Source organism: Macaca nemestrina, chromosome 18, assembly GCF_043159975.1.
Source record: "Macaca nemestrina isolate mMacNem1 chromosome 18, mMacNem.hap1, whole genome shotgun sequence".
NCBI lineage: Eukaryota > Metazoa > Chordata > Mammalia > Primates > Cercopithecidae > Macaca > Macaca nemestrina.
Window position 1 is genome coordinate 20,382,836 of NC_092142.1, and position 17,155 is coordinate 20,399,990.

At 44.6% G+C, this 17,155-nt stretch overlaps 1 protein-coding gene across 1 annotated transcript in view; it reads left to right on the forward strand.

Annotated features, from left to right (window-relative positions):
* The window catches only part of LOC105484996 (ankyrin repeat and sterile alpha motif domain containing 4B), a 30,806-nt gene extending 19,847 nt beyond the window's left edge, over positions 1-10,959 (forward strand). The window contains exon 3 of the mRNA XM_011747141.3: positions 6,832-10,959. Within this exon, the coding sequence (XP_011745443.3) occupies positions 6,832-7,921 (1,090 nt within the window). The 3' untranslated portion in view covers positions 7,922-10,959. The remainder of the gene's footprint in view (positions 1-6,831) is intronic.
* Positions 10,960-17,155: the final 6,196 nt, after the last annotated feature.

Below are 17,155 nucleotides of genomic sequence, written 5' to 3' on the forward strand. Positions count from 1 at the left end.
AATCTCAGGGTGAAAGGGATAGCCAAATGGACTAAAGCACAAATGCCACTCCAGTTATTTGGCAGAGTGCCCAGTAAAGGTCCACCATGATACCACCACACATCCGCTCAGGGATGAACAAGGGCTAATTGATAAGCTCTTGAAAATTCTTAAGCTCATTGCATCCTTTCAGGTCTCTAAGCAATACTAAGCTTCTCCCTGTTGTGAAAGACTCGAAACAAACTTAGTGTTGGGAGACGGAAGCTGGATGGCCCTCGGGGCCTGAACCACAGGGTGCTGGACTTTGGGATATGCCGGACTTGACATGACTTATTATTCCAGGCTGTAGAATCCTGGAAAAGAGCTACCATGCAGCCTATGCCTGGTCGAATGTAGGACCACCTTAGTGGAAGGGGGACAATCTGGGCCTCTGGCCTGCTATGTGCACAAACATAACAATTGCTTTTGTTTAACATGCAGATGGAATATTTGATCCATTTTAACCAGGCATTTGCATCTTGGTATCCTGTCTTAATTGCTGAAGTTTGTTTTAAGTCTTTAACTTCTATGATCTTCTAGTAAAGTGAATGTATGATTTTAGGAAATTACAAAAACCGGTTGGGGCAGTCCATCCTTGCTCTTTAGTGGTCCACAGAACATTGGACCAACCATGGCATGAAAGCTCTACATCAGGGGACAAGACTCCTGGTTGGCACTGGGATCTTTATCAAAATCTCCCCGGATTAAATGGTCCTAGTTTAGTAATGCCCAGTCAGGAGGGACAGAAGTACTTTTCTGAAGTAGAAAGCTGTCTTTGACTTGGCAAGTCTCCACAGAGTATAACAAGGCAAGCATTAAATTCAGTAGTTGGAGGGGAAATTGACTTGGTTATGTTGATAACTAGATGGTCAGCAAGAGAAAGAGGAAAGAAGAAAGAGTAATAGAGATGAAAAGACTTAAATTTTTCTTAGCTTTAGTTTGGTAGGGTTTTCCTCTGGGACTATGGCCCATGACTCTGGAGCGGGTGGCGCTTTCTTGACTCGGGTGTGATGAGTCCATCCTTTTTTGCTGTACGAACAGCAGTCTTGGTGGTTAGCAGCACAAGGTAGGGTCCTTCCCAGGCTGGCTCGAGTTTTTCTTCTTTCCACCTTTTCATGAGAATGTGATCTTCAGGCTTGTGCTGGTTTACTGCAAATTCTAGGGGTGCTACATGTGCTAAAAGACTTTTAGTTTTGAGGGAAAGGAAAGTGGAAGATAAACCAAGTATATAATTTCTAAGAAACTGACCTTTGTTTTAAATGTGGGGACCTTGGCAGTGGACTTTATAGTCCTTAGTGCCTTTTTACTGAGAAATTTCCTTTAGCATCTCTTTTTATTAGTTTTTAGACTAAAGAAAGCTAAACACCATTTTATATTTAATAATGCTTTTTGTATGATTTTTATACCAGATAAACTAAATTTCATCTTTATATTAGTGTATCATTAATGTTAAACTTAATTTTAATAAAAACTTGTAGACATATTTATCTAATTTTTAATCTTTGACCATAAGGTAAGATTTTATAGACTCTTTTTAACCTTTTATAATTTTTGCTAAAGAGCTGGTTGGTACTTTAAGAAAAACCTGTTATGCTTTTATTTTAATGTCCAGAAAAACTGGATGATACCTCTTTAACGTTAGCTGATGTGTTTACACACAGAATTTACACACAATTAACGTTTTAAAACTTGCTTAAAACTTTATAACAAAATATACATATTTTTAACCTTTTAATGTAGGTAAAAATCCACATTCTTATGCCTACTTATAATCCTTTTACCAACGGTATACTTTACTTTCCTTATACACCTTGCACATAAACTGTCTCCTCAATAGTTTTAACATTTAGGAGGGCTAATTACTTTTAAATTATACAACATTTCTTGCATGAATTCTTTTTTTAACACATTCTTTTTATAACGTTTTTCTTTCACGACTTTTACAGGCAATTTTTTGACATGCCTTAACTTTCTGACTTATTACAAACATTTCTTTCTTTAAACAACCAGTTAATTTATTTCAGGACAAGAATTTACCATATAACACTCTTTTTATATAAATTCTGCCCCTCTTCCCCCCCACTTTTTTTTAAATCTGTGGACTAGACTGTCTAAGGCACAAGAATAGAAGTGACTATAATACATGTTACACTATTAACTTTTAGCAAACTTTACTTTTCTTGAAAACCTTGTAAGTTTGGGATTTTAATTATCCTTTGCTATTAATAAGACCTTGTTTTGTCTAAATTAACTTAGAATTGGTATAGATGGCTTTTTTTTTCCTTAGCTACTTGTATACCTCTTTCTCACTTTTTTCTCTCTTTGACTTTGTCTGTCTCTGACTTTCCTTTTGCCTCTGTCTCTTCCTCTCTCTGCCTTTCTCTTTCTTTTTCTCTCTCTCTCTCTCCTTGACTCCCTGTTTGTCTGTCTCATCCTGTCTCTTTCTCTCTCTCTTTGCCTCTTTTCCTCTCTTTCTCTTTCTTTGCCTCTGGCAGCTGCTTATGCTGCTGTTCTCTCAACCACTGTGTGTTGGGGGTGGGGAGTGTAAAACCAGCTGTAACCAAGTGGCTGTGTATGGGAGCTGGTCTGGGTGCCCTGGCTTACAGGTTGCCTTGTGCCATACCTTTGAAACAAGGGACCTGTCCAGGCTTCCTGCTAATGGCCAACCAACTCTAATGCTGGCCAGTCTTACACAAAGTTTTAAGTTTTCCTGGTGTCATAGTACTCCATAGTCTCCCTTAAATCCTTTTTTGAAAATTTTCAACATAGTTCCTAGCAGAGTGGGCTTATTTGTGCCTGGTCCATGCTTCTTTGAGACAAAACACCACGCTCACACCACATGCACACCACAAAACAAAGAATGGGTAAAAAGGGCACACACACACTTTTGCAGTTTACACCAAACCAAAATCAAAATTAAAATCAGAGTGTCTAGAAATCCAAGCCAGGTCAAAACCAAAACCAAAGTATCAAGCAATCCAAGGCAAGTCAAAAACAAAAACCAAAGTGCCGGTACGGGCACACCGTGGGTGATCAGGCCACGCTTCCACTCAAATGGAGTAGGCAAGTTCCCAAGACCAATCCTGTCAAGCAATTCAAACCAAGTCAAAACCAAAACCAAAGTGCCGATAAAGGCATGCTGTGAGTGATCAGGCCACGCTTCCACTCAAATGGAGTAGGTAAGTTCCCAAGACTGGTCCTGTCAAGCAATTCAAACCAGGTCAAAACCAAAACCAAAACCAAAGTGCCGATAAAGGCACGCCATGGGTGATCAGGCCATGTTTCCACTCAAACAGAGTGGGAAAGTTCCAAAGACTAGTCTTACCAAGTTTTAGATGTCCAGACTCCAAGTGCCTGTTCCTTCCCAGTGTTCAGCCTCTGCATTGACCCTCCACCGGGGCCTACCACACACTGCTCTGGCGAGGCATCCCACCGGGGCAAATGCCTGCCAGGGAGCACTCTCAGGATCCGCGTCACTCAGGCTGGTCAGAGTCCCCCGCAGGGATGTTCCACAGGGCAGGCTTAAGCCGCCTAAGGAGCTGCCTCAACTATCCACCAATCACCTCGCTTCCTGGTCAGGGAACCAAGAAATGTAGCAGGACAAGCTGCAGACAAAACTCCTCAGACACCGAGTTAAAGAAGGAAGAGGTTTATTCAGCCGGGGGCATTGGCAGGACTCCTGTCTCAAGAGCCGAGCTCCCCAAGTGAGCAATTCCTGTCCATTTTAAGGGTTCACAACACTAAGGCAGTGCATGTAAGGGCATCGTGATTGATTGAGCAAGCAGGGGGTATGTGACTGGGGGCCTGCATGCACCGGTAATTAGATTGGAACAAAACAGGATAGGGATTTTCACAGTACTTTTCTATACAATGTCTGTAATCTATGGATAGCATAACTGATTAGGTCAGGGATTGATCTTTAACTACCAGGCCCAGGGTGTGGCGCCGGGCTGTCTGCCTGTGGATTTCATTTCTGACTTTTAGTTTTCACATGTTCTTTCTTTGGAGGCAGAAGTTGGGCATAAGACAATATGAGGGGTGGTCTCCTCCCTTAAACCGGTGAAGTCCTTTTCAATCTTTAGTGAGCCTATGAATCACCTGCAGATCTTGCTAAAGTGTAGATTCTGATTCAATAAGTCTGGTTGGGAGTCTTCTGTACTTTTTTTGGGGGGTGCGGGGGTGGAGAGAGAGTCTCACTCTGTCGCCCAGGCCAGAGTGCAGTGGTGTGATCTTGGCTCACTGCAACCTCCGCCTCCTGGGTTTAAGCAATTTTCTGCCTCAGCCTCCTGAGTAACTGGGATTACAGGTGCATGCCACCATGCCCAGCTAATTTTTGTATTTTTAATAGAGACAGGGTTTCACAATGTTGGCCAGGCTGATCTTGAACTCCTGACCTCGTGATCCACCCGCCTCGACCTCCCAAAGTGCTGGGATTTCAGGCGTGAGAGTCTTCTGAACTTCTAACAAACTCACAGGTGATGCTTCTGGTCTGGAGACCAAACTTTGAGCAGCCAGGAACTAGTAGAAGGGTCATGGCGCACTAACAGGTCATTTTCAAGGGTGCAGATCTTCTCTTCTGTTTCTGCCCTCTACCTCCCGGGAATGTTAAGAGGACTTCTCAGACTCACTGTCCTCTTTCCATGGGGCCAGGCTGGCCAGAGTTTAGTGAGATCCTGATTTTGGAGTCTAGACTAGGGCAAAGGAAGGACCCCTTAGTATATGTATTAGGGTTCTCAGCAGTGGTGCATGGCTCTGGACATCATTAAAAAAAAGTTACTCGACTTTTCATCTGTTCCTGTTTGTCACTCAAGTCCTCGTAGGAGAGGACGGTTTGCTGCCTTGAGCAGGATTCCAATAGGTTTTCATTCATTCCGCAAATACTGGAGCACCTACTATGTCCCTGTTCTGTGCCAGGCATTGGGTTTCTGGCCTTAATACCATCTAATAGTATCTTCAATTCCTCCTTAAACTTTTGTAGAATGACACACTTATATGAACCTATAGTCATATGGAAGTAAGTGGAGAAATAAATAGAGATGTAATGCCCTTTTAATGAATAATGTTTATAACAGGGACTGTTTGCTACCTCCCCAACATCCATTTCTTTCTTCTTTTCTGCTGATGGGGACTGAGTTTGGTTCAGTTATTTATTTCTCCACATGTGACTCAATTCGGGAGGGTAGCAGTAGCATGCTGGAACCAGCTTGTTGGCAGTTATTTCTAAATTTTAGAAAGTTTGGCAGTTAAACATAGCCATTCTTTTTTACTTTTTATTATTTTTATTTAAAAAAATATTTAATGGAGACAGGTCTTGCTGTGTTTCCCGAGCTGGTCTTGAATGCCCAGCCTCAAGCAAATCTCCCACCTCATCCTCCCAGTGCTGGGATTACAGGCATGAGCCACTGAGCCTAGCCTTTTTTTTTTTTTTAAGACAGGATATTGCTGTGTTGCCCAGGCTGTAGTACAGTGGTTCAATCATAGGTTACTATAAGCCTGAGCTTCTGAGAACATAGCCATTCTTAAAAATAAAATTACAGGCTGGGTGTGGTGGCTCACAGTTGTACTCCCAGTACTTTGGCAGGCTGAGGCGGGTGGATCACCTGAGATCAGGATTTAAGACTAGCCTGACCAACATGGTGAAACCCGTCTCTACTAAAAATACAAAAATTAGCTGGGTGCAGTGGCGGGTGCCTGTAGTCCCAGCTACTCGGGAAGCTGAGGCAGGAGAATTGCTTGAACCTGGGAGGCAGTGAGCCAAGATCGCACCACTGTACCCCAGCCTGGGCGACAGAGCAAGACTTCGTCTCAAAAAAAAAAAAAAGTTTAACCTTTAATTTAACAAATTATATTAACAAGGTTACACAAAAGTCTCACTTTCTACTTATTTTAATACCTTTCACTCTTACCTATCTCTTAAGGTAATTCATGTCCATTATATCTACCTGGTGGAAATGCTTGATAATGGTATGCTACTGTGGATCTCTTCCAAACTCTGTGTCTAGTGATGTCACGTTGGTAGCTTGAAATCTGCCATGGTGGATGTATTTACACCACAGAAATTGGCACATGCTACAAATTAGGATTTTGATTTTATTATTTTCTTGAGGAGCCATTGAACAATCCTATGCCTAGTTTCAGGGCAAAATCCAATTGATCTAAGTTAAACACAGTACTATGTTTCACATCTCTTAGGCATGTGACCCAGTGCTGGCCAATGAGACAAGAAAGTTGTTTGGCTGGCGAATTTCTTAGAAAGTTTTTCTTGCTTCTAAAAAGGAGACACAGCCGGGTGTGGTGGCTTACACCTGTGATCCCAACACTTTGGGACGCCAAGGTGAGCAGATGGCTTGAGTCCAGGAGTTTGCAACCAACCTGGCAACATGGTGAAACCCTGTCTCTACAAAAAATTAGCCAGGTGTGATGGTACATGCCTGTAGTCTCAGCTATTCGGGAGGCTGAGTGGGGAGAATAAACCGAGCCTGGGAGGTCAAGGCTGCCAATAAGCTGTGATCACACCACTCCACTCCAGCCTGGGAGATAGAGTGAGAACCTGTCTCAAAACAAAACAAAAGAAACAAACAAAAAGGAGACACAGGTTAGAGATGGACTCTGTTTCTGGCCATGTGGTTTTAAGATGGGACGGTTCTAAGATAGCTGGACTTGCAGCCAGTATCTTACAACAATGTCAAGTCAGGATGAACATGTTTGCATTAACATGCCTTTTGTTCTTTATTTTTGTTTTGAATTGTTGGAGCCCAATTCAGAAAAAAATGCCCAACATGTTTATTTATTTTTTTGTATTTTCTCTTCTAGAGGGGACCCTGATAGGTGTGACATCTGGGGAAACACTCCTCTACATTTTGCAGCCTCCAATGGCCATGCCCACTGCGTCTCATTCCTGGTCAACTTTGGTGCCAACATCTTTGCCCTGGATAATGACTTACAGACTCCGCTGGATGCTGCTGCCAGCAGGGAGCAGAATGAATGTGTTGCTCTCCTGGACAAGGCTGCCACTGCACAGAACATCATGAACCCCAAGAAGGTCACCAGGCTGAAGGAGCAGGCTCAGAAGAATGCCAGGAGGCAGATCAAAGAGTGTGAGAGGCTCCAGGAGAAGCACCAAAATAAGATGGCCCGCACCTATAGCAAGGAGGAGCCTGGGACTGTCTCTTCTTCCAAGGGTACCTTCTCCAGGTCATTCCCTTCAAATGCTTCTGCTCCTGGCACATTCGGGTCACTATCTAAGGGCATTAAAGATACTTTCAAGATCAAGTTCAAAAAGAACAACAATACAGCAGAACAGGTGGGGAAGGAAGGCAGAAGTGGGCAGAGGAACGTGATGGAAGTGTTCAGAGAGGAAGAGGAAGACTCATTCTCAGGGGACTTCAAAGAGAAGCTCCAGTTGTCAGCAGAGGAGGACAGCAGTGTGCGCCATGAATCCATTCTCAATCGTCCAGGTCTAGGAAGTATTGTTTTTAGAAGGAACAGGATATTGAGTCCTGAAGACATCTCAGATAGCAAGAGGGAGTTGGGTTTTAAACTGCCCAGTGAATTGTTTCAAACACAAGGAACATCAGAGACTGATGAGGGTATAGCTGATGAAGAGGAAGAGGAAAACAGCCTCAAAGATGATCTACCATGGGGTGAGGATGAAGTGGAGTGGGAGGAAGATGTGGTCGATGCCACGCCCCTGGAAGTGTTCTTGCTGTCTCAGCACCTGGAAGAATTCCTGCCTATCTTTAAGAGAGAGCAGATTGATCTAGAAGCTCTGCTGCTCTGCTCTGATGAGGACCTTCAGAGCATACAAATGCAGCTGGGTCCCAGGAAGAAAGTTCTGAATGCTATAAACAGGAGGAAGCAGGTGCTACAACAGCCTGGGCAGCTGGTCGACACCAGCCTGTGATGGAGGGTTTTGGCCTGGAGCATTGGGGTGATGCTGTGGTCTGCTGGCAGCACTCCAGGCAGCACCCCCTCTTTACCCAATGCCAGATCACTGGGAATGGATTCTAGGGCATCAGAGATGCCTACTTGAGAGAGAGGCCCAAACTTTACTCTGGGAGGCCCATCCAAATAAATCTCCATGAGAAACTTGAGGAGACTTCATAACAAGAAAATGGCATTTCTCTTCAGTTATCTTATATGTGTGTGTGTGTGTGTGTGTGTGTATTTTTTTTTTTTTTTTTTTTTTTTTTTTTTGGAGATGAGGGTCTCACTCTCTTACCCAGGCTGGGTTGCAGTGGTATGATCATAGTCCACTGTATTCTCAACCTCCTGGGCTCAAGTGATCTCCTCCCACCTCAGCCTTTCAAGTAGCTGGGACTACAGGTGCACACACCCACACCTAGCTTATTTTGTATGTTTCAGTAGAGGTGGGGTCTTACCACGTTGCCCAGCCTGGTCTCAAACTCCTGACCTCAAGCAGTCCTCCCACCTCAGCCTCCTAAAGCATTGGGATTGCAGGTGTGAACCACTGTACCCAGCCTATCTTTTTGATACTTTTGAATAAAGAAAGGGTCATATGCGTGACAGGAAAATGAAAGAAACTTCCTTTACTTTTCTATCTCTGGATTTAAAATTATAATCTCATGTCATTATCCTGCTGCTTGCTTTCTGATCCATATAACCTGGGAATTCTAATTCTTTTTCTCTCCTGAGCTCTATGACTTTGCCTGGTGGTAGAGACTAAAGTTCTTTCCTGGCCTGAGGCTTGATGCCCAACTTAAATGCATCTAACCCTTTAACAAATGTGTACATGTTTACAAGTAATGGAGATGCATCTATAATACTCCTGCCTGAGAATAGAGACAGAGTGGCAGTGGGGAGAGTGAAGAAAGAAATAGAATACAGATGGTACTTGTTGTTGACTGACTTGTGTCAAATTCATATGTTGGCACTCTAACCCCTAATGTGACTGTATTTGGAAATAAGGCCTTTAAAGAAGTGATTAAGGTTAAATGAAGTCATAAGAATGGGACCCTAATCCTATAGGACTAGAGTCCTTTTTTCCTTTTTTTTTTTTTTTTGAGATGGAGCCTTGCTCTGTCACCCATGCTGGAGTACAGTGGCATGATCTCAGCTCACTACAACCTCTGCCTCCCAGGTTCAAGCAATTTTCATGCCTTAGCCTCCTGAGTAGCTGGGATTACAGGTATGGACCACCACGCCTGGCTAATTTTTTGTATTTTTAGTAGAGACAGGGTTTCACCATGTTGGCCAGGCTGGTCTTGAACTCCTGACCTCGGGTGATCCACCTGCCTTGGCCTCTCAGAGCACTGGGATTACAGGCGTGAGCCACGGCACCCAGCCTAGGACTGGTGTCCTAAGAAGAGGAAGAGACACGTAGGTAGAAGGGACACAGTGAGGCCACGTGAGAATGCAGTGAGAAGGCAGCCGTCTGCAAGCTGAGGAGAGGGGCCTCAGGAGAAACTAACCCTGCCAACACCTTGATCTTGGACTTCCAGCCTCCAAAGGTGTGAAAAAATAAACTTCTGTTGATAAACTTCTGTTGTTGAAGCCACCCAGTCTGTGGCATTTTGTTACGGCATTCCTAGCAGAATAATACAGTCCTAAGTAAGAGGGGTGGGGGAGGAGACCAAGAAAAACACAGAAAAAAAGTCTGGCCAACTGCAACTGATGAGTTTTTTAAAGGTAAACACCTACTGAAACTTAAGGAAAAAAAAAAAAAAAAACTAAGTTCTTTGGAGGGAAGATTTGATCGTAAAAGGAAATTTCACATTTTCATACTTATTATGTACTCATGGTTTATTTACTGTTGTCTGTCACCATTGCTGCATATCCGAATACCTGTAGGTTCCATGATAGAAACTGACAACACTTGGCTCACTCCTGTAATTCCAGCACTTTGGGAGGCCCAGGCAGGCAGATCACTTGAGGTCAGGAGTTCAAGACCAGCCTGGCCAAAATGGCGGAAACCTATCTCTACTAAAAATACAAAAATTAGCCAGGCCTGGTGGCATGTGTCTGTAATCCCAGCTACTCCAGAGGCTGAGGCAAGAGAATCGCTTGAACCCAAGAGGTGGAGGTTGCAGTGAGTTGAGATCACACCACTGCACTCCAGCCTGGGCGACAAGAGTGAGACTCCATCTCAAAAAAAAAAAAAAAAAAAAGAAAAGAAAAGAAGAAAGAAACGAACAACACTGCTGCTGACATTTTTTCAGTGGCAATCCCAAATTCAAACTGAAACCCCACTGAATAGCTAAGCTTCATTAGATCTCCACAGCCTGACTTACATCAAGTGGAATTTACTGTTGCTTCTGGATATAATACAGATACAGCTGTTTATCTTCAGTTTGCTTTCTGATGCACATCTGTTTGGGTTACTTCAAGAAGCATCATGGAGGATTCAAGTTTAGGGGAAGATACAGATGCTCAAATCTGATGAACAATTGGCTTATTCTTCCTTAATGAATATATTCAGAAAGCTTGTTAGCCATTGAATAAATATGTTGCATTAGGGGATGATTGTTTACAAATACCATATCTTGTGGAATAAACTGAAGTTGTGCTTGCCTTCATTAATGTGCACAGAAGCAGTTGACAAATAGAAAGCGCTCAGAAAAGTTTGTAGTCTGAGCCTGCCACTATTATATTTCATCATCACAGATGCCAGAATCCCCGCTTCACCTATTGTCCGGAATCTGCCTAATGAGATACTTGCTCCCCGTCCTGCCCTAACTACATCATAGCAAGAGAGCCATCACTCAGGTTAGTAGAAATGAACTTGAACATTGACTCTCATCCCTTTTTAGGAGATGTTTGTCCCTAGGGGTCTCATCAGGTACCTTTATGCTCTTCTTGGGGGTTCTTTTCTTTTATGATTGACAGAATTAATAGGTGAGGGTTCTCCAAAGGTCTCAGCATCAGGGATGTAGTCTCTCCATCACAGAGTATTGTTATATAATAAAAAAGGTTTATACCATGTTATAAGAGGTTATCAATGTTCTAAGAATTCCAGATCTTTCAAACTAAATACCAACTACAGGGGACTAAGAGAAGATGCCAGAGCAATATAAAGGCCTTGATGAGAGACAAAGACAAGAGGATTATGAACCAGGACGAGTTCAAGTACTCAGTGATCTCAAACTTCCATCTCTTAAACTAGACGCTTAGAATAGATCAATCCAATAATATCTGATCACCCCTGCCACCTGGCCCCTCTTTTCCCCCTCTATGTAGCTTGACATAAAAGTCAACAAAGGAAAAAGCAGTTGGGAGCATTTCACTAAGAGGAGAGTTCGAGAAGTTATGGTGTGGAAAATGTGTATTGTGCTTATATTCCAGGCCATTGTGTAATACAAGTCAGTTAAATGCTCATAATTCCTAAGTCCAAGTTACCAGCCCAGACCATTGCTTTGGGCACCGAATCCATAAGCCCAAGTCTTACCTGACATCTCTTCTCACATGTCTCACAAGTACCCTGGACGCAATGTGTCCAGGACTGAACCCATTTTCTTCCAAGTTGGCAATTCTCAACTTGGATGATTTTGCCCTGTGTCTCCTAGAGGACATCTGGCAATATCTGGAGACATTTTTGATGGCCATAATAGGGGAACAGTGGTGCCACTGACATCCAATCAGTAGAAACAATGGGTGCTAAACATCCTAGAATGTACAGGACAGATGATAACCATTGTTATCATCTGGATAACAATGAGTTATCCAGACCCAAATAGTGATCGTGCTCCGTTTCAGCTGCGTTGAAACATGCAGTTCTAAATCTCCATTTTTCATAAATGGAAAATTTAACCCAATACTTCTTTTCATCACCCAATTGGTCACCAGGCCCTTTCAACCTTTCAATATGTCTCAGAGCTAAATCCTCTTTGATGTTTGCAAGATGACCTATTGGTTCCTGCCCCCAACCATCACTCACTAGATTGCTGTAAGTATACTTATCTGTCTTATTTCATTCTCCACAAGGCTGGTTGAGTCATGTAATTTTTTTTTTTTTTGAGATGGAGTCTTGCTTTGTCGTCCAAGCTGCAGTGCAGTGGCGCGATCTCCGCTCACTGCAAGGTCTGCCTCCCGGGTTCACACCATTCTCCTGCCTCAGCCTCCCGAGTAGCTGGGACTACAGGCATCTGCCACCACACCAGCTAATTTTTTTTATTTTTAGTAGAGACGGGGTTTCACCGTGTTAGCCAGGATGGTCTTGATCTCCTGACCTCGTGATCCGCCTGCCTTGGCCTCCCAAAGTGCTGGCATTGCAGGTGTCAGCCACCATGCCTGGCCGAGTCATGTAATTTTTTAAATATGCAAGTCTCTTGTCATTTTCTACCTTCCTATTGCTTTATCTTTTTTCTTTTTCTATTTTTCTTTATTTCTTTCTTTCTTTTTTCTTTTTCTTTTCTTTTCTTTTTTTTTTTTTTTTTTTTTTTTTTTGGACAGAGTTTTGCTGCTATTGCCCAGGCTGGAGTGCAATGGTGCCATCTCAGCTCACCACAACCTTGGCCTCCTGGGTTCAAGCGATTCTCCTGCCTCAGCCTCCCGAGTAGCTGGGACTACAGGCATGTGCCACCAAGCCTGGCTAATGTTGTATTTCTCCATGTTGGTCAGGCTGGTCTCGAACCCCCGACCTCAGGTGATTCACCCGCCTTGGCCTCCCAAAGTCCTGAGATTACAGGCATGAGCCACTGGGCTCAGACCCCATTGCTTTCCAAACTCACCACCACACAGGAGGCCCACATGATTAAAGAGCCCTATTCTCTCCTCCAAACCTCTGGTCCCATCCTCACCATTCCTCTCCCTGTCCCCTAATTTCAGCTATACTAGATTTCTTGTGGTTTCCTGAATACACGCCTCTCATATGCCTGTGCCTTAGCACACCATCACCCTTCTGCCTGGAAAAGTCTTCCTCCATATAGCCATCCTCATTCGTAGACGTACCTTCTCTCTCTGCCCCTAGTCTGGGTTGAGTAACTTCCTAGCTGTGCAAGCTGTCTTTGTTTGCCTCTCCAGAACTTCTCTCTACTTTTCCACCCACTTTGTGTCCCAGGTGGTTGGGCTCTGGACTGCATCAAAGGACTCCTTTGCCCTTGGGATCCTGGTTGGGTTTGGCCAATGGGAGGTACTAACAAGAGACCAGAAGGTGGAAGAAAGATTGAGGCATTTATTCCATTCTTTTCAGGGCAGCAGCTGCCTTCATGTAAGCTCACCTCTCCCATCTGGCAGCCCTCTGGTAGAGCTCTAGTGGTTTCTGGGTTTCACTAACCGCTCTTTCAAGCTTAGCAGTGGTAGTGATTTCCTACTATTGCTAACCCTGGGGTGCTTCTTCCTAAACAGTCTCTATTCTCTTCAATCATGCCTTTTGAGTGTGGCATCTACAGACAGTTCCCGACTTACAGTGGTTCAACTTAAGATTTTTTGACTTTACGATGGTGTGAAAGTGATATGCATTCAGTAGAAACTGGTAAGATATTCTCTCTGGATGCTGGGCAGAGGCAGCGAGCCACAGCTCCCAGTCAGCCACGTGATCACCAGGATAATCAATTGCTAGTGAACAGTGTACTGTGTTACCGGATGATTTTGCCCAAATGTAGGCTAATGTAAGTGTTCTGAGCACATTTAAGGTAGGTAAGCCTAAGCTGTCATGTTTGGTAGGTGTTTTAAATGCATTTTTGACACATTTCCAACTTTTCTTTGAGACAGGGTCTCGCTCTGTCACCCAGGCTGGAGTGCACTGGCACAATCTCGGCTCACTGCAGCCTCTGCCTCCTGGATTCAAGCAATTCTCCTGCCTAAGCCTCCTGAGTAGCTGGGACTACAGGCGCACACCACCACACCCAGCTAAGTTTTGTACTTTTAGTATAGATGGGGTTTCACCATGTTGCCCAGGCTGTTCTAGGACTCCCGACCTCAGGTGATCCGCCCGCCTCAGCCTCCCAAAGTGCTGGGATTACAGGCACGAGCCACCGTGCTCGGCCACATATTTCCAACTTCTGATGAATTTATTGGGACACGACTGTATCATAAGTCAAGGAACATCTGCATTTTCTGCAGGGCCCCTGAACCATGTTCCTGTAACACCAAATTATTGTAATTTTTTTCTAACATCTGTCTTCTCTTTGGGGTTGTGTTCTCTGGGGCTGAGGACTACTTTTCTGTTGTATCTTAGCATCCTAGCACAGGGTTATGACAGGGGCTCTTGTGAAAAGAATGAAAGAAAAAAATATGAATATTCTCATCATTCCACGCTCTTCTCTATACATGCTTTAGGGTGGTGACCATTAGGGTTTCCCAGAAAGACTCCATCATCACTTGAGATATGCAGAATCAGATCATGTGGCCATTTTGTTTCAGCACAAAGACCCCTGTCCAGACAGTCTGGCAAATATGATCAACCTTTGGCTAAGCCACCTGGAGCATGAGTCCTTCCCAGGAGGAGTATGGGCAGAAAAACAGAGCCAAGCATGCTTTGCTGCTGACTTATCTGAAAACCAGCCTTGGAGTAGCAATAAGCAAAGGGGTGGGGTGAGGCTAGGGTCAGAGTCGGGTTTGGACAGGGCCTTTGGCAGGACAAGGACAACACAGTTCTAGTGATTCAGGGGGCCTGGAGAAAGCATCTCTGCACCTCAGTTTCCCCGTCCATAAGTTGAAGATTGACAAGATGATCCTTAATGGCCCTTTCAACACAGATACTGTAGTGGATATCTGTAGATTTTGCCTTTCAACTATCCAGTCCTCTTTTTGGTAAGAGACACCTTCCCTCCGTCAGCTCATGTGGGCAGATGTGCAGACTGCACTTCTGACTCAAGGGTGAGCATGTGATCCAGGCCTGGATAACCAGAGCATCCAATCCCCCCAGTCAATGTGATGGTTTGAGGATAGGTACAAGGCTTGGGCCTGGCCAGAGTATTCCATCGCTTTAAGAGATGAGGTCTTGCTATGTTGCCCAGGCTGGTCTCGAACTCCTGGGCTCAAGCGATCCTCCTGCCTCAGCCTCCCAAAGTGCTGGGATTACAGGCATGAGCCATCTCGCCCCATCTAGTCCATGTCTTTCAGCCACAATGTTAGGCTCAGGAATAGACATGTGACCTAGATGGTCCAGTAACTCTCAGTTCTGGAACATCTAACTGTAAAGGAAGAGAATATTTATGCTCAGTTGCTCAAGAGGACAGGATATAATTCAGGAGCTGCTGACCAATGTCCTGCCACTACCAGGGAGAACTTGATAATGGAGCCAATGAGGAAGAAGACCAGGTCCTGGTGACAGTTGGAGCCCCTGAATACAGCTGTAGCTGAAACCAGTTACCTGTGTGTTCCTAATTACAAGAGCCAATAAATCTCATTCTCCATTCATTCAGCTTAAGGTAATTTGAGTTGTAGTCTCTACCACTTATGACCAAAGGAGCCCTGATCTATACAGAAATTCCATTTTTCCTTTAAATGTTAAGAAGTCAGACACAAAAGACTACATATTGTAGAATTTCACTTATAAGAAATGACTAGGCTAGGTGGGGGGCTCATGCCTGTAATCCCAGCACTTTGGGAGGCCAAGGCAGGAGGACTGCTTGAGCCCAGGGGTTTGAGACCAGCCTAGGCCACATAGTGAGATCTCATCTCTCAAAAAAATAAAGAAGTTGGCTGAGGCCAGGTGCGTGGCTCATGCCTGTAATCCCAGCACTATGGGAGGCTGAGGCAGGCAAAGTACGAGGTCAGGAGTTTGAGACCAGCCTGACTAACATGGTGAAACCCCATCTCTACTAAAAATACAAAACATTAGCCACACGTAGTGGTGGACACCTGTAATCCCAGCTACTCAGGAGGCTGAGGCAGGAGAATCGCCAGAACTCAGGAGGTGGAGGTTGCAGTGAGCTCAGATTGTGCCACTGCACTCCAGCCCAGACGACAGAATGAGACTCCTTCTCAAAAAAAAGTCGAGGCCGGGCGCGGTGGCTCACGCCTGTAATCCCAGCACTTTGGGAGGCCGAGGCGGGCGGATCACAAGGTCAGGAGATCGAGACCACGGTGAAACCCCGTCTCTACTAAAAATACAAAAAATTAGCCGGGCGCGGTGGCGGGCGCCTGTAGTCCCAGCTACTCAGGAGGCTGAGGCAGGAGAATGGCGTAAACCCAGGAGGCGGAGCTTGCAGTGAGCCGAGATCGCGCCACTGCACTCCAGCCTGGGCGACAGAGCGAGACTCCGTCTCAAAAAAAAAAAAAAAAAAAAAAAAAAAGTCGAGCATGGTGGTATGCGCCTGTCATTTCAGCTATATAGAAGGGTCACTTGAGTCCAGAAGGTCAAGGCTTTAGTGAGCCGTGATCACATTACAGCACTCCAGCCTGGTGACAGAGTAAGATCCTGTCTCAAAAAAAAAAAAAGGCCGGGAACGGTGGCTCACGCCTGTAATCCCAACACTTTGGGAGGCCGAGGTGGGCAGATCACCTAAGGTCAGGAGTTCGAGACCAGCCTGGACAACATGGTGAAACCCCATCTTTACTAAAAATACAAAAATTAGCCAGGCATGGTGGCGTGCGCCTGTAATCTCAGCTACTTGGGAGGCTGAGGCAGAAGAATCACTTGAACCCGGGAAGTAGAGGTGGCAGTGAGCTGAGATTGTGCCATTGCACTCCAGCCTGGGCAACAAGAGTGAAACTGCATCTAAAGAAAACAAAAACAAAAACACTGAATTGTATACTTTAAAACAGTAGATCTTAGAGTATGAGTTGTATTTGCAAAAAAAAAAAAAAAAAAAAAGAAGAAAAGAGGCCAGGCACAGTGGCTCACACCTGTAATCCCAGCACTTTGGGAGGCCAAGGCAGGCGGATCATGAGGTCAAGAGATGGAGACCAGCCTGGCCAACATGGTGAAACCCCATCTCTACTAAAAATACAAAAATTAGCTGGGTGTGGTGGTGCATGCCTGTAGTCCCAGCTACTTGGGAGGCTGAGGCTGAGGCAGGAGAATCGTTTGAACCTGGGAGGTGGAGGTTGCAGTGAGTCAACATCATGCCACTGCACTCCAGCCTGGGCGACAGAGAGAGACTCTGTCTCAAAACAATAATAAATATAAAAGAAATTTCATTATAGCCAGTGGAGCTCCCCCAGGGAGTGAATAGAAGCATCTGATCCCTCTCAGTTTCCTTGTGATAGGAATAGAAGTTACCAAAGCAAACAC